Source organism: Notolabrus celidotus, chromosome 5, assembly GCF_009762535.1.
Source record: "Notolabrus celidotus isolate fNotCel1 chromosome 5, fNotCel1.pri, whole genome shotgun sequence".
In the NCBI taxonomy this organism is placed as follows: domain Eukaryota; kingdom Metazoa; phylum Chordata; class Actinopteri; order Labriformes; family Labridae; genus Notolabrus; species Notolabrus celidotus.
The window spans coordinates 25,311,119-25,334,997 of record NC_048276.1 but is presented as its reverse complement, the minus strand read 5'-3'; the positions used below and the strand labels follow the sequence as shown (position 1 = coordinate 25,334,997).

The window sequence follows — 23,879 nt, the reverse complement described above, 5'->3', positions numbered from 1 at the left end:
TATAAAGGTTTTTAGAGAACATGAAGTTACACCTTGTGACTACGAAAGTCTTGTAGAAAAGGGAGTCGGGAGCTGAATGTAGCCTTCAAGCAGACTGGCTCGTGCTGTTTTTGTTGAAACATATCCTGGTAAAGTCGACTAGAACATTGAAAATTGATTCAAGCTTATATGAACATTGTTTTTCTGTTTGTGTGCTCAGGTGTCTGATGGGAGTCTGACGGTGCTATCCATCACACGGGAGGATCGGGGGGCCTACACGTGTCGAGCCTTCAGCCCCCAGGGAGAGGCCATCCACACCACACGGCTGCTAGTACAAGGTAAGAACGTATATGTGTGACTTTTTCCAGACCATCTCCAGGCCTGGAAAACACCTGTTAAAATGTCAAACTGTTTCCAGGACCCTGGGATCCTTGTCTGCTTCATGTGGACTCCTGCCTGTTTGTCCATCTGTTCCACAGTGGCAGGTTTCTGTGGCAGTGAAGAGGCTTTACCTTTTTATATATCAGTTTATGACAGCATGATAAAGTTAGTAACACTTTCTGAAAAGTGTCTCTCTGCAGGTCAGAACTTTTCTTTCCCAACATAGCAAGCTGACGTGTTTCAAGGGAGTTTTGCATGTTGTTCAAGAGCTGTCTATTAATGTTAATATTGACACTAACTGTACCATCCCTTCTGAGAAAAACAGAAGGACAGCATGCCTATAATGGGAGAATGATGCAGATGTTAAACAAAAAAAAGGATGATTTAATCATGAAGTCTGATGTACTTTTGTCACAAGGAGTGTTAACTACACTACAACCTTTTATCAGCTGTGTCTTATGAAGAACTAAGTTGCAGTTATTAATCATCTTTTATTTATTTTTTGTAGAGATATATGTATGGATTTGTTTGAGCTGATACTGATAACTAATAATAACCTGTTCTAATGAACAATGAGCATTTTATGTCTTGCAAGTAAATGCAAGATTATGATCTAATGAGGGAGAAAAGTGTTCAAAGCTAGACTGTTCTGCATTGCTATGTACCCAGCATGCTTTGCACATACAGTAGAGGCAGTTGCTCAAGAAGGGGTTATTTCCAAGCGGCAACCTCCGGTCTAAAAATAGTAGTCCAATGCAAAAGTGCTAAAAACTGCAGTTCATTGAGGATCCTCTTGAGGCTGGCTCCGGAAGTACCGAAAACCACATACACACAGATTCGAAAAAGCAGATCTTTACGGCAGAAATAAACATGTTTACAGCCTGGTACAAAAGACGAGTGTAGTCTGGATAGCTCATTTCTCGATTGGCACACACTGTACGGGGGGTGATTTGTTTTCTTACGTGGCAATTTCGAAGATATTTAGATTACGAGTCTCCCAATGAGAGGCACAGCTGGCTTGATTGGCAGGCGGGAACACTGTAGCTGTTGGCTTGGAGGCTCAAAGCCCGCCTCTTTACGTCACAATCGCTCGACAGCAGCAATGTGGCTGCCGCTGTCGATTGGCTTCAAAACAGCTCTTCAGAAACAAATGGGTGGCATCACGGATACTATGTCCATGTTTTATACAGTCTATGGTTGTTTCCTATATAACTGAACCAAAGAACAGTTGTCTTCATACATCTTAGCAGTTTATTATTTATTGGAGAGAAAAAGAATCAGAGAATGTGGGATTTGTTTGCCTGTAGCTCTAAAAGAAACAGACTCTCAACGTTAAAGATCTGTCTCTATCCATTCACACTCTGCCACAAACTAAACACACATTTAGCAAATGAATTATTTATTGTCTACAATTTGCCACATCATGCACACGTCGATGCCCAAAGTCACTAATTGGTTTACTGAGAAAATGAAAGGAAACAGGATCAAAAGTTTGTGTGTGTGTGTGTGTGTGTGTGTGTGTGTGTGTGTGTGTGTGTGTGTGTGTGTGTGTGTGTGTGTGTGTGTGTGTGTGTGTGTGTTTGTGTGCAGGAAGCAGAGAACTGATACGCCTTTGCAAAGAGGATAAATGATAAAGCAGCAAACATGACATTCCAGGTCATCTAATTTAAAGATTGCTTCCCCCAATGAAACACGGCTGAGTGGTTCTGACCTCGTCTGAACCGAGGGAAGGCTTAGCAGAAACATTTTCACTCAGTTTTCACCTGATTGATTCCTGTCAGTCTTGTGGACATTCACCCAGAGCAGTAATCCAAAAATGCAGGGGGGGTATTTAATCAGGGAAAAAAGAAGGCATGTATTTTGTTAGACTTTTTATTGTTGAATAAACACCAGATATAAGTCTGAATGCAAAGTCTAATGTGTCTGCTTCTTACATTTCATATTACCAGGGAGATCACTCAAACTAATACTGAAGATAGCATCAACATTGGTTCAAAGTTCCACTCGTCCTGTTAAATACTGCAACACCTGGTACAAACTGCTCACAGAGCTTCATGGCCTTATATTATTTTTTTTCTGTCTTGTAACTTTTGTGTGGGGGCTGTATTGATAGCACAGCTGTTGAGAGACATGTGGGGACAGATATGCAGCAAAGGGTAAGGGCTAGGAGTTGAACCATGTACTTTTCCAAAAGGCTCTGCTGGTATCTTGGCTGGTTACTATGTCAGTTCTTGGTGTGTTTTCACATGTTAAGTAAAAACATCCATACAAACTGATTAAAAACGTTATACAAGTCAATAAACCACAATAGTAAACTTTGTTTGAACAAAGAAACCTCTACAAACTGTTTTTCTTGACACTCACTCTGAACGCCGGTAAGCTTTTGAGGTACACTTCTTTAAGATGAGTGCATGTCTCTTTTTCTACCCTCAAAGGTTCCCAGATCTTAAGACATTTTGGACCATTGTGTTCTGTGTACCAAGTTGCTTTAAGTTACAAAACATATCATTTTACAATTTTTAAACTGCAATGAGTTTTTAGTGTGTCCAGTGTTTTTAATGAGCAAACAACAAAAACTACACACATATGCCTCAGCTGTACTCAGTGATTTGTGCTAAATACATTTACAAATATTATGCATAGACAAATAACACTGCTGCAAATGTGCATTTCTTTGTCAAATGAAAATTATAGACTGAAACAGAGCAGCTTATCAGCTCGCCTGCATCAAATTAGAGGAAGATTAAAGCAGTTTCTGAGGTGTAGATCATATTTCTAATTGCTTTCATTCATCATAGACCCGACAGGGAACGTGTTGTCAGAGATCACATATTTCCTTTAGCCTCTGAGTACAAAGCCAGAGCCGAGCCTGAGCATGTGTTTGACCCGTCCTGTATAATTTACGGGGGAGACGGATTAATAGAGGCCCTCCTGGAAAGCCACTGAGCTGCAGATCAGCTAAGAGACCACAGTGCCAACAAATCTCCAGCTCTCAGCCGGTTCCAAATAGGGCGGGTTGGCACAGACACACACACACACACACACACACACACACACACACACACACACACACACACACACACACACACACACACACACACACACACAAAACCAAACACACACACTAACACACACACAGACACAAACAGACACAGCCCAGTCATTGGGCACTGGCCTGGTGCTAGTTGTCCTGCAGAGGGTCTGGCAGATGGAGACGCTGCCTGTTAAAGGATTGGGACTAACATATGGGCCGAGCAGTTTATAGTGCAACACTGGCTCATCTCTGCTGTATGTGTGTGTATCACAGTGTGTGGTTGGGTATTTTGGTCCATAATTCTATTGTCAGGATAATCGTAAGACTGTTTGAAGGTCATTACAGTATGGATTTCTGTAGTATCATAAGTGTATATTCTAATATACAGTACTAATGGTTGTGTCAACACTGAATTAAAAGTCACGACCTTTTAGCGTTCGACCAATATCACTTTTTCTAAGGGTTGATGCTGATTATTTAAAAATGCCTTTATTGTCTCGATTAATCAAACTATCTTTACTAACTTTACAAAGCCAGTAACAGCAAAAAACAACCACTTTAAGCTCTCCATTCTTACATACAGCTATAACCCCAGTCTCTTCCACTTTATTGTCTCATCATTCGAGGCTGATAGCTGTCCTCTACTGTGTCTGGTTCTGTTTGAGGTTTCTGCTTTTAGGGAAAGTTCATCAGCACTGCTGCAAAAGTCTATCACTGAAAGAACATTGACTTAAAGTTTGTATGTGTTTTGGCTCTGCTTATACAGTTGTGCAAAAAAAGAGTACCTCAATATGCTTCTAAAACAGTAAGATCTTTTATTATTTGTGTTAATTTTTAGCAGTGGTAAATGTGTAGGATAGCAGCTGATATGTATTAAGCTGATCAAAGACTCTTCACAGCACTAAAAAAAAAATCAGGTTTCAATACAGTACGACACATTTCTAAAGTATTTATATCTTCTCCCTCTCTCGCTTGCTCACCCTGCTTGCTTCCTTCCAGCTTCATTCATCGCGGCTGTCATAGGTTAATCAGCTGTAGCACTCGTAGTCTCTCATCCAATAGCACAGCGGCACACCCTGATCCTGATCACGTTGCTGATTTGCCCACGCCCCTCCACCTCCCAGTCTCTGTCTGTTCTTTGCAGAATCATCAGTCTTTATCCATCGTTCATCTGGTCCAAGCAAGACATCAACCACCACCACCATGGGCTTCTACTTATACATTAATCTGCGCATCCTTGTGTCCTCTCTCCTCAGCTGACCCGGCAATCGCTTCCTCACAGCCATGATGAAGGATCTGTGACATGATTGGTGCATTTACTGCATACCCCACCTCCACACACATTATTATTTATTCATTTATTTGCCAAGTTACTCTCACAGTGTTTATCTGAGGAACATGTAGTAGTTGAATAATAAATAGTAATAGGAAGGTTAAATGATTAAAATTAACAACCGTAGTAATACCACTAATGATCAGCCAGGTTTAACAATTTACATGACTCACTGAACAGAAGTTTCTTTCAGACTTTGGTGTGACTAAGACATCCATTACACATGCTTATTTCATTAATGAGAGGTTCCCTGGACATCTGCACTGTTGGCCTGACATGTGAGACAGCTGTGCAACTCGTCATCAGTAGCTGACGCCACTCCGGGCAGACGTGGAGGGAAGGATTTATTGTTCTTGTGTCTCTTTCTTGCTCTCTTTTAAATCCATGAGAGGAGCCAAGACATGAGGAAACAATGCCATTGGAGGAACAAAGGAGACAAATACATGAATCAAGAAGAAGCCATGATTTGGCTTCATAAGGCCCCTTCAGAAATCACTGGATGATGTCACTGAGACTACATCCATGTTTTACACAGTCTGTGGTCAACGATGGAGTTAACTTGTAAAGTTGTGATGGGACGGTAAAGCCTGCTTTAAGCTTGTTCCTTCAGACCTTTAGGAGCATTTACCCAATGCAAATAAAAAGAAAGCCAGGAGGTTGTTTCCCCAATATGGATCTTCCCCTTCCCTTTATATACATCTGTCTCATTAAATGAACATGTGTTTTAGTTTGAAATAACTGAATCAACATATTAGAACACTACAGATGTGATTTAGCTCATAGCTGACTCTGCTACAGCTAAATTAATGCAGACTATCCCTTTCAAAACAAGCAAACAAACAAATCTGTCTTTATCTTGTCATATGAGTTATGTCTGCAGAACGTTGACGTTTAAATGAGATCTTTCTTACACACTGAGCACAGCTGCTCTTATCCGTCATATATCCTATTTTTGCTTGTAATGCTGTACATAATACACTTGAGTTTTGAGTGAAACTCTCATAGAGGCTCAACAATACTGTGTGTGTAAAGAGGCTCAAAGTAGATGACGTTAAGGCGACTCTTTTTAGACCACACTCAGATTGGTTTGAGTGGACATAGTTATTGTCAGGGCAGGGAAATGACTCTGAATCAAGTATCATGGCATAAATATATCCATGCGTGTAAGAAGGATGATCCATCTGGCACAGCAAGGCTCACTCGTAAATTCCCATAATACTTTACTAAGTGCAGAATAAGTATTTGATATGGCTCTGGGGTCGGCCATTACACTTCCATCCTCACAGAATGGAAGCAGCTGTGTTAATCCCCCTGTGTCTGTGTAGCCAACATGACATGACCCCTGCCCAGTGTGTCCGCTAATTCCTCTGTTGTGTCTGATGGTGGTGGCACATGGGTCAGTGGGAATTTGCCCTGAGAACCCCTGAAGGAGTCTCTGTGAAGGTCATGTTGCAACTTGTCCTATGAGAACAACACAACAGTTAAACGGTTCGTGATTGTTTATCTTGGATCAGACTATGTCACCTGCTCAGGACAATTAAAGGATGAATATGTGACCTGTTGATGTCTTTTTCCGGTTTAAGAACAATAAGTTGTCTTAAGGTGGAGAGACAAACCTCCATACATATACATACAGACATGCTTTTTATAACAATGACACCATATCATGTACCTGGTGTTTAGATATCATGATCAATTTAAGACTCAGCCGTGCATTACTGCCTCTTGTGGTCGAGATTAGCATTAAATTAAGCTTTAAGAAAATAGATAGATGAAAATAAAAATGATTCAATACCTATCCAGAAGTTATTGCTATAACAGTATGTTTTTTTCTATTTGTTGATATTTCAAATGTGACGCCCTGGGAAATGTTCTGATTTAGTTTCCTCTGTTCCCTGATGCACTGCAACTGCTGTACTCTGTTTAGTGAGTATCAATGTAAAGTAAATCCTCCCTTTCTAAGACTGTCACTGTACAAAAAAAGTCCAGATTCAATTATTCAAACCAAAGAAGTGAAATTAGAAATAGATCACAGTATTAGTTACTTCTTAAGGACTATGTGTTTAAGCCCAGCTTCTGGGTTCCATCTCAGTGTTTTGGGAGCCGGAAGTGACCTGATCTTTACAGAGGAGACGGTGCACAACTGGGTAAGCAGCTACGCTAGGTGCAACCATAAACCTGTTTATTTCCACTATGAAGATTGTCTTTTTTGAATGGGTGTGTATGTGGTTTCCGGTACTTCCGGAGCCAGCAAAAAGCGGACACTCGAGTAACTGCAGTTTTTGACACTTCTGCATTGGCTTCAATTCTGGCGGCCGGAGGTTGCCGCTTGGGTGCAGCTGCTTTGCACTGAATTATGCTTTAAACTTAAAACATCCCCTGATATCTGAATGTGGTATGAGACCACATGTTGTTTGTTCTTGCATGTTCACTTCCATCATTAACAATCAACTACTAGATATTCGGTTAAGTAAGCAACGCTAGTTTTAACATCGATATTTGGTTTTCGAGTAGGATGAAAAAGACTTAATTTCAACCAGCTTTTCATCTGCCAAAAATACATGTATGAAAACATGTTTTTTTATATAAGGGAGTGAAAAGGAGAAAGGAAATGATTATGGTGACAGCATTTTTCCAGAGTAATCTTCAAACTGTGGCTGAAATAGCATCTATACAAAGCAGTTATTTAAACGGGTTTCATTTTTCACACACAAATCGTAAGTACAAGAAATGACAAGGTGAAGTAACATCAAAAAGAAGATTGTATGAACTGGCACTTAGGCTGTGCATCTCCTAACCAAGACTGAATAAGTAAAATAGCTTGATGGGCTGATTGTGATGAGCGACAGGCTGATGCAAAGTTCAGGGACTGTTCCAACGACTGGATTTAAATCTTTACCCGGGTGCCCTTTTATACAATCTTTAAAGCACTAATTTATGAGATACATCTATGAAAGCACTCTTTATATGTGTTAATGTGAGAATCATTTTGTGACAGAAGAAATATTTCAGGGTGGAATCTGGTCTAAACATGGGGGTTTATCAACTTCTACCAATAAACATAGACACTTGCACTTTTCACCCAGTCTTCAACGTCTCTGTAACATCTTTTGATCCCCTCTTTGAGAGGATCATCTGTATTATGAGGCTTTAATAAAGAACAACCTTTCAAAGTATGCTTCTAAAACTCACCCAGTGTTTTTGTTTCTCCACCAGGCCCTCCGTTTATCGTGTCTCCTCCAGAAAACATCACAGTGAACATCTCGCAGGACGCCTTCTTCACCTGCCAGGCAGAGGCCTACCCCCGTAACCTGACCTACACCTGGTTCTGGGAGGAGGACAACGTCTTCTTCAAGAAGTAAAGTTATGATCGGGTTCATCACTGTCCACCTCATAACCTCACTTGTCTTTACCCACTGCTCACCTGTCACTGTGAAGAGGCCTGTCATGTTTCTGTGCTTGATGTTTACCAGAAAAGAATAATATAATGACCTGAAGTTGAAAATTAGTATCATCACTAATGGACTGGTTCACTTTTACCGGAGAGGTCTTTGTGTTAAATCATTGTATAAACTCCTCACAGTAGGTTTAAAGTAGAAAAACATAATAACGGAGAGCTTGTCACTCATTTTGTTGGACAGATCTCAGGAAATGTCACTCAGTTGGAACATCTCTCCTCTGTTGCTGCACACGCTGACATTTCCACTGATGCTTGGCAGCTGTTCAGACAGAAGCAATGCACTTGTCTGTTTTGCTCACCCATAAAATGCCCTTCAGCCACCAAAGCTTGAAGTTAAGTTGGGTTTATGATGCACATTCACAGAGCTTCATGTTGCATCAGTGTCTGCATCAGAGCATCGTCTTTAAAGGAGTCAAGGGAAGAACTCAGCCCTGGTCTGTGTGCAACAAAGCTGGACAAAAGGACAACTGTTGTTTTTTTTATGCTTTTGCCATTTTATGCCAGCTGAAATATTTCTAAACCATGGCTAGGTAGAAACAGGAGATATTCTAAATGATCCTCTATTTGTCTAGTTTTTAATATCAGAAACGTCTGCCAATACAAATTATTTTGTACGCAACAATAACTCTCTTCTTCATTCTCCTCCTCCAAACAGTTTATTTCACACAGCCACCCCTTATGTAGATTTAAAAGTCTCATTTTAAGTTAACAAAAGCGAAACTATTATTATATTCAGGTGATTATACAGTAATTTATACATACTTAGGAATTTTATATTCCATTTCTACCGAGTGAGTTCTGTTGAAAGCAGCTAAATACTACATACTGCACCTTTAAGTGTTGCTTCTCATGCTTGATTTTCTCTTGATAGGCCAACAGCTGAAAATAACTGCTGTCAATTCTTGGTAATTGACTGACAGCAATGCAAAATTCTGTTAAACACTATAAGGAATGCTGAAATAACCAACTACAACTATGTTAGTCTAGCAGTACTTTATTTCTGAACAGATGAAATGATCTCAGCTTGTTAAACCAAAGCTAGAGTGTAGATCAAAGTACATGTCTGTGTCTATCTGATGTAATCTGTTGAACTTAATGTGACACTAAACAGTCAGTAAAACCCTCAGCTACTCTTCATCCTTCAAGTTATCTCATCTTTCAAAAAAGTGTGAATTTTGAGAGCTGTTTTAGATCTAATCTTAGACTTTAGACAGAAATACCATCTAGTTCAGTCATATTATAGTCATTTTAAGGTCATTAAAGGTCAAAGAAAGGTTGTTGCATTTAGATAAAAGTGGTAATGTTATAGTCATATTTGATTTCTTTGGTTTTAAATAAAAGTGCTGCATCTTCATCTTTGGTGATTAAGATTTGATCAAAACTTCTGTGATAGCGTGAAATAGTAAACTTACGTCACTCAAGCAGTTGGTTATGGCTTTGTCTTTAGTATACAGCTGGTGGAACCCCAAAAACGTAGAGTCTGAACTCCATTTGGAATAAGAGATTATGTTCAAACTAGGGCCGCCACAAAATCAGTGTCACCTCACGGTTGTCATGGCCAAAATAATTCACGATAATGGTATTATAACAATTTGTTTGAAAACTAGTTTAAAAAAAAAAGTTCAATCGGATGAATCTTCAACTTTACTGTTCATCTCTTCTTTGGCAAAACACTCTGAACAGCAACATAGGGAGGTGAAGAGAGAGTCCGTAACCATATTTGTACAAAAAAGTACAATAGCAAGTACTCTAATAATGAAAAATCAACAAGGTCAAGTGATTACAAAACATCCGCATGGCCCAACATCTGACAACAATATGCCAACTAAATCAAAATCATTAGCCAGTGCTGGGACAGAGAGCTTGTGAGCTCTCCTTAAGCTTGAGAGCCTGTGAGAGCTCTTCAAATAGATACCTTTGTTAGGATATTACACTTGAATCTTGTTCCTGAAAAACAACTGTGACCTCTAAGTAATTCTCTTGAGATCTACACTCTCAGACAACCCCGACGTCCTGATAATGAAGCACCTTTTGGATGAGGAAAACACGACTTTGGAGTATGGGTGTGCTGCTAGAAAATCTGCAGCCACTGTGAATGAAGCTAAGTCAAGCATGAACCAAGATCCCTCTGATCCCCTTCCTCCTTTTAGACAAAGCTGGGTGTTTTGTAGAGATTTTTCAAGTCTGAAACCTCTGTATCTGACAGATTTAACATTGGTGTAGGTATACAAAAAATCCACCAACCTTACACTGAAATACTCTGATGATTTTAAAGCAGGGAAAGACATTTTTCCCGAGTTTTCCTGCTACCTTTGAAGCCTGAAGACTTACAGCTCCTCTGTAGCCAATTGCTCTGCTATGAATCATGAATCAAGCTGTGCAGAACATCACTAATATGAGAGGCAGAGCTACACGTCCCTCTGGATTATGAGCAAGAAGGGCAAGAAAATGTGGCACATGCCAAACATAATGTCATCATTCTCATAGAAGTGTTGCCACATACATCAGTGACATCTATCTATATTATACATCAGGCTATGATTTGTACCTTCTGATGACTGAAGACGTGTGTTTCTTGAATCTAATTTTGAATACAAATGTGATTCTTTTCTCTGCACCCTGAATTCTTACAGATTGTTGATGCTTATCCCAACATCGATGTGTCTCTTCTCTTTTGATTCATAGTGACCTGAAGCGCAGAGTCAGTATTCTTATTGACGGCTCCCTCATCATTGCCCAAGTGAAGCCAGAGGATGCTGGGAAATATACATGTGCCCCAAGCAACAGCCTGGGCCGACCACCGACTGCCTCTGCCTACCTAACAGTGCAATGTGAGTGTCCTTCCCGCTCACACTCAACACTTTGTAAGATGTTATTGACTGTGCAGTTTGTGTTGGTGCAGTGGAAGGGCTCAATGCCAAGCCTGTCTCACTTTGTTCCACAGACTGTATAAAAAGATGGACAACATTATAGCTCTCCAAAAGTGATATCCAAACATTCAGTGCAAGTCATAAAGCCTGCCTCCACCATGTGAACATGGTCAAGCCCATGTTTCATCTGTCTTTATAGTAAGCTCTTATCTGACTTGCGTTGCATTTTATGTCATGACTGACGGCTCTGTTGACAAATAAGGTTCGGGCAACACTGTGTTTACAAGATTAGAGACATTCGGTTAAGAAGGTTGGTGGTTCAATCCCAGCTGTCCTTAGCCAAGAGGCGGGGTATACTGTTTTGGAAAGGTGCCCAGCCTATCATGGAGCTAATATGGAGACAGACAACCAGACACACTCACATCTAAAGGCAGTGTATGGTGACCAATGAACCGGCATGTCTTTGGACTTTGGCAACCGAAGAACCCACACATGCACAAGGAGAACATGCAAACTCCACACAGAAAAGCCCCCTCTGGGACTTGAACCAGAACCGTGGTCACTGGAGATGTGTTGCAAGACTCCTGATCTGGGCAGGTGTGAATGCTCAAGTGAATCAGATCATCCAGGACACTTCACAAATAAATACCTCATATAAAGCTCCCAGACTTACCATAGAACAAGCTTTTCTTTAGGTAGATTTACGCCTTACGCCCTGATTTAGGTGTCACGTCATAAATCACAGTGTCTCTCTCTATTTACATTTGCAGTGTTCTTATCAGAGATCTTTCTGATGAATCTAAGAAAGACAAGACAGGAATCCTTTGCTGATGGATCAGATCTGCTTGTGTCCTCTTTGTAAACGTCACAGATGTGTAGTGGATCCATGAAGTTGTTCACCTTTGGATTTCTCTGGACTCAGGTCCCCTTTCTCAGTTTAGTGAACCAGTGACCGGTCCACTGGCAGTAGCCTAGGCAACAGACATTTTGCATTCCCTCGCTCCCCTGCCTCCTCTGATGGCCGTACATTAGATTGAGGTGTGTGTGTGTGAGAGTGTGTGTGTGTGTGTGTGGGGAGCAGAGGAAGGCAACATCAGTTGTGAAAGAGAGGGAGGGAGATGTGAGAGAGAAGGATTACATCATCGCCGTGAGACTTTTTCTCTCTCAGACTGCAGAGGGCTCTCTCTGTCTTCTTCTCCTCCTCTCTCCTCTTTTCTCAACCTTTCCTTTTGTCTCCTCTCTGTCCCTTTCTCTCTCAATCCTTGACACTCGTTCTTTCATTTGTGTATAATGCCCTTTTTGCCACAAATCCCTCTCCTTTCTCTTTTCACTGAAACGCCTGCCAGTGAATAAGTTCCCCAAAGCATCCTGCAGTGGGAACCAGCGTGTTGTGAGCGATAGCGCTGTCTGAGGGCTATTTTTAGAAACTTGGCTGATATTTGTGTCTGTGGTGCCGGTGGTGGCGCTCCTCTGGGCTCTCTGTGGCAAAGCAGAGCCGGCCGGCGGTTAGGACTTTGGGAGGACATCAGTTTGTGGTACAAAGTTGTTCTGGATGCAGTCAATCGATCTCTTGCTGTGTTTTAATCCCTCTATCTCACCATGTCACACACTCATTCACTCACTTGTTCACTCTTGCATCTGTCTTTCCCCTGCTTCATCAGCCCCCTCCTCCCTCTCCTCCTCTCTCATCCAGCAGCTCCTCTCTACCTTACGTCATCCACTCACTCTCTCTCTCTCCTTCTCTCTCTCACCTGTCCTCTTTCCCACGCTCGTGCTTATCTTCACTCATTCCCCATCTATCACTCTACTGATAGCACTCACTCTCTTCCTCTTCACTCCTCCTCTTCTCACTCACACTATTTCTCCTCCTTATCACCACAGTGCCTACTCTGAATTTCTCCTTCTTGACCTCATTTAGGCCCCACGCTGTTCTTTCCCTCTTTTCAGAAGAAAGGATTTAGATGGAGAAGTTTTAGTTTCTACCCTCTTCCTCCGCTCCGTCTCTTTTCTCAAGCAGATGGACTCTCATTCTCGTCCTGTGCCTGTCTGTGCCCAAAGGGTTGAGCTAGACCGTATCAAATCTAAATTATTTCAGACTTGAAATACCGAGTGAAAATATGAAAGGATAGCTGCTAATGTGGAGCAAATCTGGTAATAAAACCCAAACGCTTCAGAGCTTCACTGATGAGACTGATCGAGGAGAGCCAGGTCAGGCGTGGTTCGATATAATGTAGTTTTTACAAATCGCCTACAATTTGATAACTAATATTTTTTAATGGATACAGAAAAAACACTTTCCTGAAGATTCATGAAGCTTTGTTTGAAAAAACAGTTTGAAAAATCTGAAAGCTCTTTGACAAAATAGAGGGTATGTACTCATGTCACTTTCCAACCAGGCGGCAAAACATTATGCAGCACCACACCACCAACAACAGAAGTGAATCAGACAAATGCTTGCTTAAATGAAAGACAGAAGGAATCAACAGAGATGCCTACAGTTTATCAAAGACACAGTGATCCAAGGTCATAGACGTATCACAAATATACAATGCACCTGATTTATAAGCCAAGGATGTATACCAAAACAAAACCTGAAGAAAATGATTTACCAGCTGATACACTCACCCAGGGTGAACAGACATTTAGGGCCTAATGTACTATTAAACACATCATCATCTACCTTGTGTTTCCAGCAGGTTCTTGCAGATAGCAGCAGGCTGATTGTGTTGCTTAAGTGAGAAGATGACACACACAAGACAATAAGAGAGAAATGATGGAAACAAATAATATTACGTACTAATATTAGTGCTTAGTTGAGTTATTATATCACTGTCACAGTGGTCATACATTTGGTTCAGGCCCTATTATTAGGAGGTTAGAGAGGATCCACATTTAATAACAGTTAATCAATACAGGACCATCACATCCTTCCCTGAGCGGTCTGAAATGGTCATTGATTTAAAAGAGGGACCAGTCTTTCAAAAATAAATTATTCATTATAATACTTCATTTTTCTGCCAGTGTATACCTCTGCTCAACTACATCTTGGAGGGGCACTTTCTATTTTGTAACAAAGATGGGCTAGGTTTTAAAGAAAAGGACTATTTAATTTTCCCTAGGGATTATTTGACGATTCATTTAATAGTCACCTCCCCTTCTTCTCATAGTTGGAGCACACTTATGTTACGCGGGTTTGACCCAGCAGAATTTCCACTTGGCCTTTTTTTTAACAAATAGTCTTGGTAGAACTTTTTGTTGACTGACATTCTCTGCAACTGTCTGGTTGTCTTGCTCCAAACGTCACAGTTTTTTCAGTACCTGATTGTTACATGATTTTTTTGAATTATATGAACAACTATTCAAATATTAAAATCATGACTAGGGTTGCAAAATTCCGGGAATCTTCAAAGTTGAAAACTTTCTATGGGAATTAACGGGAATTTATGGGAATAATCCAGGAATTTACCAAATTGGAGGTTGGCTCTTAATAGGGAAATTAAACATTATTGGGGAAAATATATTTTAGCATAATCCTGACTAAAACAACCAGATTTCATGCAAGTACAGTTGAATATATGCTATTCCTCAATCACATGCACATAGCACACTGCTTACTGCAGGGCTATTGAGACCACGCCCCACATGCACTGTACATTCCTCCATCACATGCAAAGATGATTTCTATTTTGGATGGATGTCTGCTTATAAGAAAACAAATATTTATTCTTGGATATGATACCTTTCCATTAAATTACCCTCAATTCCCAGTTAATTCCTATAAATTCCAATTAATTCCCATAATTCCCATGGAAATTTTCCAATTTAGAATATTTCCAAAATTCCCCAGCTTAACTTCTAATGGAAATTTACCGGAAACTTTTCGGAAATTTACCAGAAATTTTCCACCCCTTTGTAACCCTGATCATGACTCATCCCAAATTTGTACATATCTTTACTAATCTGATGATATTCATTTTCTTCACATTCAGATTGATGAAAAATGTCAAAGCAAAATAACTATATTTCATTAAGATAATAATTTATGTAATCAAAGTGAATGTCATCTTTACCAGCAGTTACACTAAATTGATACGCACATTCATAATTCATAACATACTCATACAATTTAGAGCCTAGATGGAGATTCCAGCCCTGTGTCCCACAGGATGAGTACGAAACTCATGGTCAGGGTCAAAGACAGCACTGAAGTCTGAAAGACCCATTTCTGAAGAGAGCATTCAGTGCTACCATGTGCTCAAAAAACCTGATTAAAACTTTCTGAAAATGTTATTTTCATTGAGGATAGAAAGCAAAAGGTGAAGGACTACTTCCTCTGGCACTGTGGGAGCTCAGTCTTGCAAGGAGTCGGCTTTGGAACTGGAGGGTCAATGGTTCACAATGTGGGACATTCCCCTACGACAGAGTTGTTTATAAATTTGTGGGACATTCCCCTACGACAGAGCTGTTTATAAATTTGAGAATGCCCGGGCCGATTAAATTGTAATAACTTTGGTGATTGAATAATATTGTATCACTGTACTCAAATCAAAACAGAGGCTCCCAAATACATTGTTTTATAAATAATATAAAAAACACCATTGCTGCCATATTAGTGTGCTGAGGTTTGCTTGATTACAGCCTTACCATGCTGCTTACAAGAATGTACACTATACCAATAAGTGGATGACCCAGTCCACCTTGTGTGCCATAGATGCCCCACTTCCCCGTAACTTTCTGATTCCCCAGTCTTCCCTACACAGCTACAATCACCAGGCACCATGTTTAACAAGCTACAAATTAAATTTCATCACTCGCTTTTGTCTCTATCTTTCTGAATTTCATCAGATCCTGCCCGCGTGGTAAACATGCCATCCGTCATCTATGTGGCCATCGGTCTGCCCGGCTTCATCCGCTGTCCTGTAGATGCAAACCCCCCACTCACTCTGGTGAAGTGGAAGAAAGATGGCCTCCCTCTTCGGATAGACAAGGTGAGCCAGTGCGGTGCCATAGCTTTTGGTTCCACTTACTCGACAGGAAATGAAAAGTAAATGCTTTATGTTGTGCAATTTTTCACTTGTTTTGTCCTTTCTGTCTTTTGGTCTTTTTTTGAGTGAAAACTTTTGGCTTTGAAATGATTGGTAATCATTTGCCAATAACTTGCTCACATACAATCCATAACTTTTCGATCTCAGTACCCTGGTTGGAGCCAAATGGAGGATGGGAGCATCCGTGTGGCAGAGGTGACAGAGGACTCCCTCGGCACCTATACCTGCATGCCTTATAATGCCCTGGGTTCCATGGGATGGTCCCCTCCTGCTCCCCTGGTGCTAAAGGTATGTTTACAGTTTTAACGGGAACCTTGACACATCAGAAGTATTATGTACATAGACACTAAACAACACCCCCTGTTAAAGCTATTGTGCCTTTGGCTTTCCAGTGACTTCAATGTTATTTTACTGTTGTGTTTGTAATGATTGTAAGTAAGGCCCTTTGGTTTCTTTTATCTTCCACTGTGGATGACTGATGTGTTTACAACTGCTGAAGCCGATAATTAGAGAGCAGGTCGATTTGCAATGCCAATTTCATATTCTTCTTTTTGTTGTTTGCATTTGATAAAATAAAACAATTTAATAATAAACAGTGAATGAATGAACAATATTAAATAACTGTACACAGGGAAATATCTGGCTCAGTTAATATTTATACAGTCTATGACTTATACGCATACTACACACATGTGCAGAGGGAGCGAGAGAAAAGACAGTGTACACATGGTATATAAGTTAAGCCTGATTTATAATTCTGCATCGAATCGACGGCGTAGCCTACGCCGGAGGTCTGGGTAGCTCCTGTATCTACGCAAAGCCCTACACATGTAGCTGATACGCACCTCCTCCAAATGTAACTACGAGTTGAATCGACACGGACTGCAAACCCTGTGATTGGTCCGCTCGGCGGTATTGTATTTCCTGCATTTACAGCACTTCCGGGATCCCCACTCAACCGCCACAAATCAGCCGTGTATTTCATCTCCTCCTCTCTATTCTTCCCAGTAATCATGTCTGTGTGATAAACAGCAACATGTATCAGCTGTAAATTAACACAACACATTCTGAATCGCTGTTGAAAAGTAAACAGAGATCTGAGCGAGGCCGGAAACAGGCGACCGACTATCAGAGAGACCGCGCTGCCCTCAAGTGTTTGGTGGAGAATTGCTGTGCGTCACGGACACATCGATGCACAAGTATGCTGCATAGGGGCGATGCAGAAGTATAAACCAGCCTTTAGAATCCCATTCTGTTCATATTTTTTGGCATGCTGATGAAGTCAGGGTTAGTTTGCAGACTCTAGTTTGCAGGATCTGTAATATCATGTATGCATAAGCCTAACTTCCAGAGGATTTATAGAAAATATTGTTGTCACATGGACAGATATACAAGGTTACACTCAGTATATACAGGGTTACACTCAATGATTGCCACAGCAACAGAGCAAAGTGTCGCAATCAAAACGTGACATAAACGTGGCCATAACAGGTCCAAAAATAGAAAAACAACTCTGATGCATCCAGGAGCTGGTGTGAGTTCACCCAAGCAGCTCATACGTTTTTTCCTTTAACTGTTCTGTAAAGGACCCTCCCAAATTCTCAGTGGTTCCTGGAGGGGAGTACAGACAGGAGGCTGGGAGAGAGCTGGTCATCCCCTGTGAGGCGGAGGGAGACCCCTTCCCCAACATTACATGGAGGAAGGTACGACATCTGCAGAGAAAGGATGTTTTTTAAATCACTTCCTCGTGTTGATTTTGTCACATTTAGAGTTTTCCATTGAGAAATCTAAAACTGAGCCTGTAGTGGGTGCTCAGATTTTAATGACTCAAACTGCAGTTTGTCATTTTAGAGATTTTAATCACATTTTAATGATGTCTATAAAAGAGGCAATCAAGGGAACATATTAGATTCTCTCAGATGTTTTCTTAATTATCAGACATGTTTAGTATCACTCATTGACACTTATGAAATCCTTTAGCCAGATATTGAAAACAATTATCATATTATAGAATCAGTTAGTTGATTACATATTTGATAGCTTGTTGTTTCTCGTAAATGTTGAAGTGTTTGGTCTATATGCTTTTTTAAAAATTGTGAATTTCTATCTGACACTTTCAAACTTTTGCCCCCCTCTCCTCTCTCTCTCCTTGTGTGACTCTTTGTGTGCTCGCCTGGGTGACTGCAGGTTGGGAAGCCCAGTAAAAGCAAGCACAATGTTCTGCCCCGAGGCAGCTTACAGTTCAAGTCACTCACAAAAGAGGACCACGGGGAGTGGGAGTGTGTCGCCACCAACGTTGCCACGAGCATCACTGCCAGCACGCACGTCCAAGTCATAGGTACCACACATGGAGACAAATGCAGACTCACAAACAGAGAGCTGAAATGAGGTCTGCTCCATAGAAGCAAACAAAGAATGAATCGGTCAGGTGACTTGCACCTAGTCAAACCCATCCTACTTTACTTACTTTCTTTTTCTCTTTTTCACTTGCCGTGTCATTGTACACTGAGCAACCGCTGGGCAGAGGTTACAAACCAAAGTTGACTTTTAGAGTTCATGCTCTGAGTCAAATTATTCACAGGGGTTAGCCAAAAAAAAAAACAGACCCATAATAGAAACCAGTTAAAAATGAAAAAAAAAAGCACTTTCACCCTGTGAATCAATGTTTTACCAACACTCATCTCAAGAGGAAAGAGGATGTCGGGAGAGGCTGGGAGCTAAGCTGAAACTTGCTGGTTTGTGTGCGCTGAGCTTGTTTTTAGGTCAGGATTCCTTCAGTGTTCATCCTTTTTAAAGCTTTTACTGGCAGCCAATTGCAAAATGCAGAGGTTTCCTCTAAAACAGACCTGGTGACTTATAAAACATTGAAAACAGTAAATGAAGCAGCTTCGCATTAAAAAAAAAAAATGGGGCGGTGCGCCAGTTTGGCTTAGCCCTTAAATCACACGCCACATGGACAGAGGCAGGAGTCCTTCAAGCGGGTTGGGTTCAAATCTAATCTGCAGCCCTTTACCACATGTCATTACCCACTGTCTCTCACCAGTTTCCTACTCTATCCACTGTCCAATCTAAATAAAGGCATTACACTTCACCTGGTTAAACAACATAGTTAGGGGGGAGGATGATGTAACTTCAATCACTAAGGAAGTAGTTGACTGGAAATGCTTTGATATTGGACTGACTGTCAGCACTTGTGGGAAAACTAACAGATTAAAGCTGACTGGATCACCTGCAGGCGACCCTACACAGCATGCCAGAATACTACAGTCCTCTCAGATGAGAGCTTCTGCCATAAACTTTCAAAGTAAAGCCTCTGCCAATGAAATATCATTCCAAGCACCAGTACTGCCAAAACAGAGGCAGAACCTATTCCTCCAAACCTTTAGCCATGCAAAGTAGTTTGTGATCCAACTGTAAAACCAAAAGGCTTTTCAAGGGGCATTTAAATGTTAGAAGTCTCGCTCCCAAATGTGATGAGATCAGATCTCTGTTAACTGGCTCCATTCTCAACGCTCTGTGTCTCAGTGAGACATGGCTGCATGATAATATTAATGCCAGTATGATTGATGTCCTTGGATATGAATGTTTTAGAAAAGACAGAACTGGGAGTAGAGGAGGGGGCGTGTCAACGTAGGATTTATTTAAGTGTAAAGAGGTTTCTACATGTGATAAAGCATTCAGGCCTACATATTTAGTTGAATACTCTAGTAGTTTTATATAACCCTAACCTCAAGTTGCACTGTAACTTTTTATGAAAACTTCACCATACAAACCTGACTGAATTGGGGACGTAGTTGGGACGCTGGAAACACAGTGGTCTGATAAAAACTTCTGTTACACAAAACAGGATGAATAAAAACATCTGAGGTTGATGAAGGAGAATCATTTTCAAGACAAGAACAGAAAGGACATTAGGCGCATACCTTCTGCCATTTCAAGGCAGGATATTTCGCCCCTGTTAAGTTTTATCCAACCATTTAATCATCTAACCCAATGTGTAAAGCGCAGAGGCGTAATGGAGGGGAAAAGTTGTGCCGCCTCTGCCTCCTCAGAGTTAACAGAGGTGAAGATGGTGGTGATGTGTAGCGTCAGAGCCTGCAGGTATGTGGTGCCCCCGCAGTGTCTTAACAAGCCAAACCGGTGTATAATCACACAATGGGACACCAATATCACGTTACTGCTGGGTGCAATGTGTGAGTACAAAAATTAAATGATGGCGATAATCTGCAGCAGAATTTCCATGTGTAAGAGTCTACCATGAGGGACATGTTTGAAAGAGCAACTTTGGAAATTTGGAGGGGAAGAGCTCTGGAAGGTTTCTAGAACATTTCAGGTGACCATTTCAAGTGTGAAAAGACTCTAGTGTGGTGCTTGAGTGAAAAACAATAGAAACTTTGGTATGTTAATTTGTCCCAAATAAATGCATGATGGCCAATTTAAATATTTCAAACAGCACCCATGCACCGAGGTGATATTTGCTCAGCAGTACAATTTCTAGTGCTTTTAACCTTTTGCATGTCCTTTGTGAGATATGTTTTTTCGTCTTATCTGCATAATTTTGGTAGGTGCAGAAGCCACATAGTCCTTTTGTGAATCAGCTTCAGAGATTTTAGCTTTATTCTAAATTGCCAGACCCATGTTGACAGTTTTGGTGTGAATGTTTTAAGTCTCATATCCTGCAGCTCTGTCTTAAGGTAAAAGCCAGCCGCCGCTCAAACACTGCAAGCTCATCACAAGTAAACTGAATTTTCTTTCCAGAGTTGTCTGTGAAATGTCTGCATCTGAATTTGGAGCCTATTTGATTGCTCTTGTAAACGGAGTCATTGACCTTGTCTAGCCTGTTGTCAGAGTTGTCCCTGCTGGCTGCGGCTCTTCCTCTCTGGATGTGAGCCAGTCAAATCAGAGCAGTACAATGACCGGATTAAACCGGCTCCTGGTTGGTTTTCTATTGCTGTGGCTCCAGTGCAGGAACTAAATAATGGCACAAAAAATAAGCTATATTTTTTTATATGAGTTTTGCTGGCAAATATATTCATATCAGTTCCCCTCATTTATTTCATTTGGTGGGGTGGATAGTTTAGTAAAATCTTCAAAAACCTTGAACATTTGAAAAAATTTTAAGTTAACATCAGTCATGCAACCTTTGCTGTTTCTTCTAAACGTGTAATTACTGAGCTATTACAAGAACACTCAGTGACTTACTTGCCTCTTTAACAGCACCTTTCTCCTGCAGGCACAAGCCCCCACGCCCCCATCAGTGTCCATGTGGTGGCATCCTCCACCTGGGCCAATGTGTCCTGGGAAGTGGGCTATGACGGAGGCTACCAGCAGACATTCTCAGTCTGGTACGGCCATGTGTGAGTCATCCCAGCATGCTTTGCTTCCTGCTTTTTCTTCTTCCAATATGTCCTTTGCTATTTCTGAAAAATGTCTTTTCCAGGGTTGTGTTCAGAACAGTTGTGAAAACGTAGAGATGGAAATACTCGGAGGTCCAGTGTGAGTGAGTTTTCATCTCTGATCTTGGAATTTATCAGGGATAAAGTGCAACTAAACTGAACATGACCCAAAGTTCTCTGTCCTGCTGCTGCTGCTTTGCTGCTGCTTATCTTGGGAAAAGGCCTTAGGGGTTTATTTAGTTACTTTTAGTTTGAACAGAAACTTGCACAGTAAAGTTTGAGCAATGTTGGTGTCAAATTAAAATATCTCTCTTCGGTTTTCATCTTTCTGTTACTCCATGTGTTGGGTTTTGAGAGGTTAATAAACAATAGTTTGTAGATAAGTACATTTTTCCATATCCTGGAAGAAATCTGAAGCATGTCTGAACTTAGATCTACACTTGAGTCATCTTCAACATGGTGGATGGGTGTGTGAGTTAAATGTCTGTTTGAGAATGAGAAGTCTAGATTTCAACAAACTTCCTATAAAGATTAGTATTATAAATATACCTAATATTATTTTAATGATTGAATTAAAACAAGTTTATAGGATGATGTCATGTAAGAATGTAACTGCTCTTTATAAGAAGGTTAAAAATGCAAATCAATGAGATGAACATTTAATATTACCCCAATTAAACAACAGAAAGCACTTTCTGCTTTCTAATATTTGCAGCAGGTTTCTGCTGTTGAGGATGCACCACAAGTCTTTTCTACACAGAGGATACCTGGGTGGCCTGCCAAGCCAACCATTTAAGCAGCTTACATTTAGTAATACTTATTATAATGATTATTATAACTAATTATTAATAGCCATCTGCTTTTGATAAACTAGTTAATGATGTCTCTTCAACTGAGTGAGAGAGAGAGAGAGAGAGAGAGAGAGAGAGAGAGAGAGAGAGAGAGAGAGAGAGAGAGAGAGAGAGAGAGAGAGAGAGAGAGAGAGAGAGAGAGAGAGAGAGAGAGAGAGAGAGAGAGAGAGAGAGAGAGAATGTTTCGCCAGTATAAGGGCTGATGTCTCTTCAGGGTGCATTTATACGTTGAGAATGTTCTACTGTTATTGTTCTTCAAGCTGAACTATGAACTAGAACTATGATCTAGCAGATGTTACATTCCCTCAAAATAAAAGCATGTTTGTAACAAATCAAGGCATTAAAAAGGCATAATAAAAGCATCACAAATATCATTTTTGTGAGGCAGTCTCTTATCTAAAGCTTAAGCATTAACTGGATTACTCACACCCTGAAAAAATGGTGAATCAATGTTGTCACAAGCCAAGCATCATGACTTGTATGTCACTGTGAGTTCAATGTATCGTTACATCCCTACTGCCATGGTATTTTAATTAGTGTTTACAGTTTTGATTCAGTGGTTAGGGTTAGGTTAAATTATAAAGGCGCAAAATACGTACATCAAATTGTAAAGAATTAGGAAAATACATTACAATAAACATATACAGTAGTTACAACATATTTAATTATAAAAGGATATATAGACTCAATTCCAAAAAACAAAACAAACTTAAACTAAAGAAATCAATTGAGTATAGGACATAAAGGCAACATAAATGCAAAGTTAGCTTCAACACAGAAGCAGATTAGAACAGTCATGTCATTTAGCACATTTAGTGACGTTCATTTATTCATCCAGGTAATACATGTTTATTTTTGTAGCTTTCATATTAGTCATCACAGCTCTTCTAGAAAGAATCCGGATACATGTGACTTCACTGTTAACACTTTACTCTCAGAGTTCCCTAACATGCAGCGCACCTGCTCACTAACACATGTAAACAAGCGCACAGGTAGCTGCTTACATTCTGCTTCGCTGTTTAAATAACGTTCATACTGTAACTAGTGCTTTATTAGGTGGGATTATGTAGCTTTTAGTCATTCATGAATCAAGTTTTGACCCAGTGAGAGAATGACAGTCACGATGAAACTATCTGCTGGCTCAGAGTTATATTTCATGTAGCGTGTGACCAGTTCTGAAGGCTGTTGTTAGCACAAGGAATATAATTATTACATCATTCCAAGCCTTTCATCATGCAGCCAAAGAACAGTGAAAATATGATCTTTAGTTTGTTAAACAACCCTAACCCTAACATAAATAATGCTGCTGATGTGAGTTGTTGTTCTCTTTTTGTGATTAGTTTGTTAAACATATTTTGAAATATGCTGAAACAATTGAGACTCTATTTATTGTTACCCATCATACTTTAATAAAATAGTGAGAGAACTGCAGAGCTGCACAAATCTTAAAACAAGCAGACAGCAGCTTTAATAAATGATATTCCCACTGACAGCAAACATCAGTGAGCGATGCGTGCAGAGTGGCTTTGG

General features: G+C 40.4%; 1 protein-coding gene across 1 annotated transcript in view; it reads left to right on the top strand.

Annotated features, from left to right (window-relative positions):
* The window catches only part of LOC117813302 (protein turtle homolog B-like), a 146,173-nt gene that overhangs the window by 78,156 nt on the left and 44,138 nt on the right, over positions 1-23,879 (top strand). The window contains exons 5-12 of the mRNA XM_034684443.1: positions 200-317; positions 7,944-8,085; positions 10,873-11,018; positions 15,903-16,045; positions 16,250-16,390; positions 17,689-17,805; positions 18,290-18,440; positions 21,336-21,459. Of these exons, the coding sequence (XP_034540334.1) occupies positions 200-317; positions 7,944-8,085; positions 10,873-11,018; positions 15,903-16,045; positions 16,250-16,390; positions 17,689-17,805; positions 18,290-18,440; positions 21,336-21,459 (1,082 nt within the window). The remainder of the gene's footprint in view (positions 1-199; positions 318-7,943; positions 8,086-10,872; positions 11,019-15,902; positions 16,046-16,249; positions 16,391-17,688; positions 17,806-18,289; positions 18,441-21,335; positions 21,460-23,879) is intronic.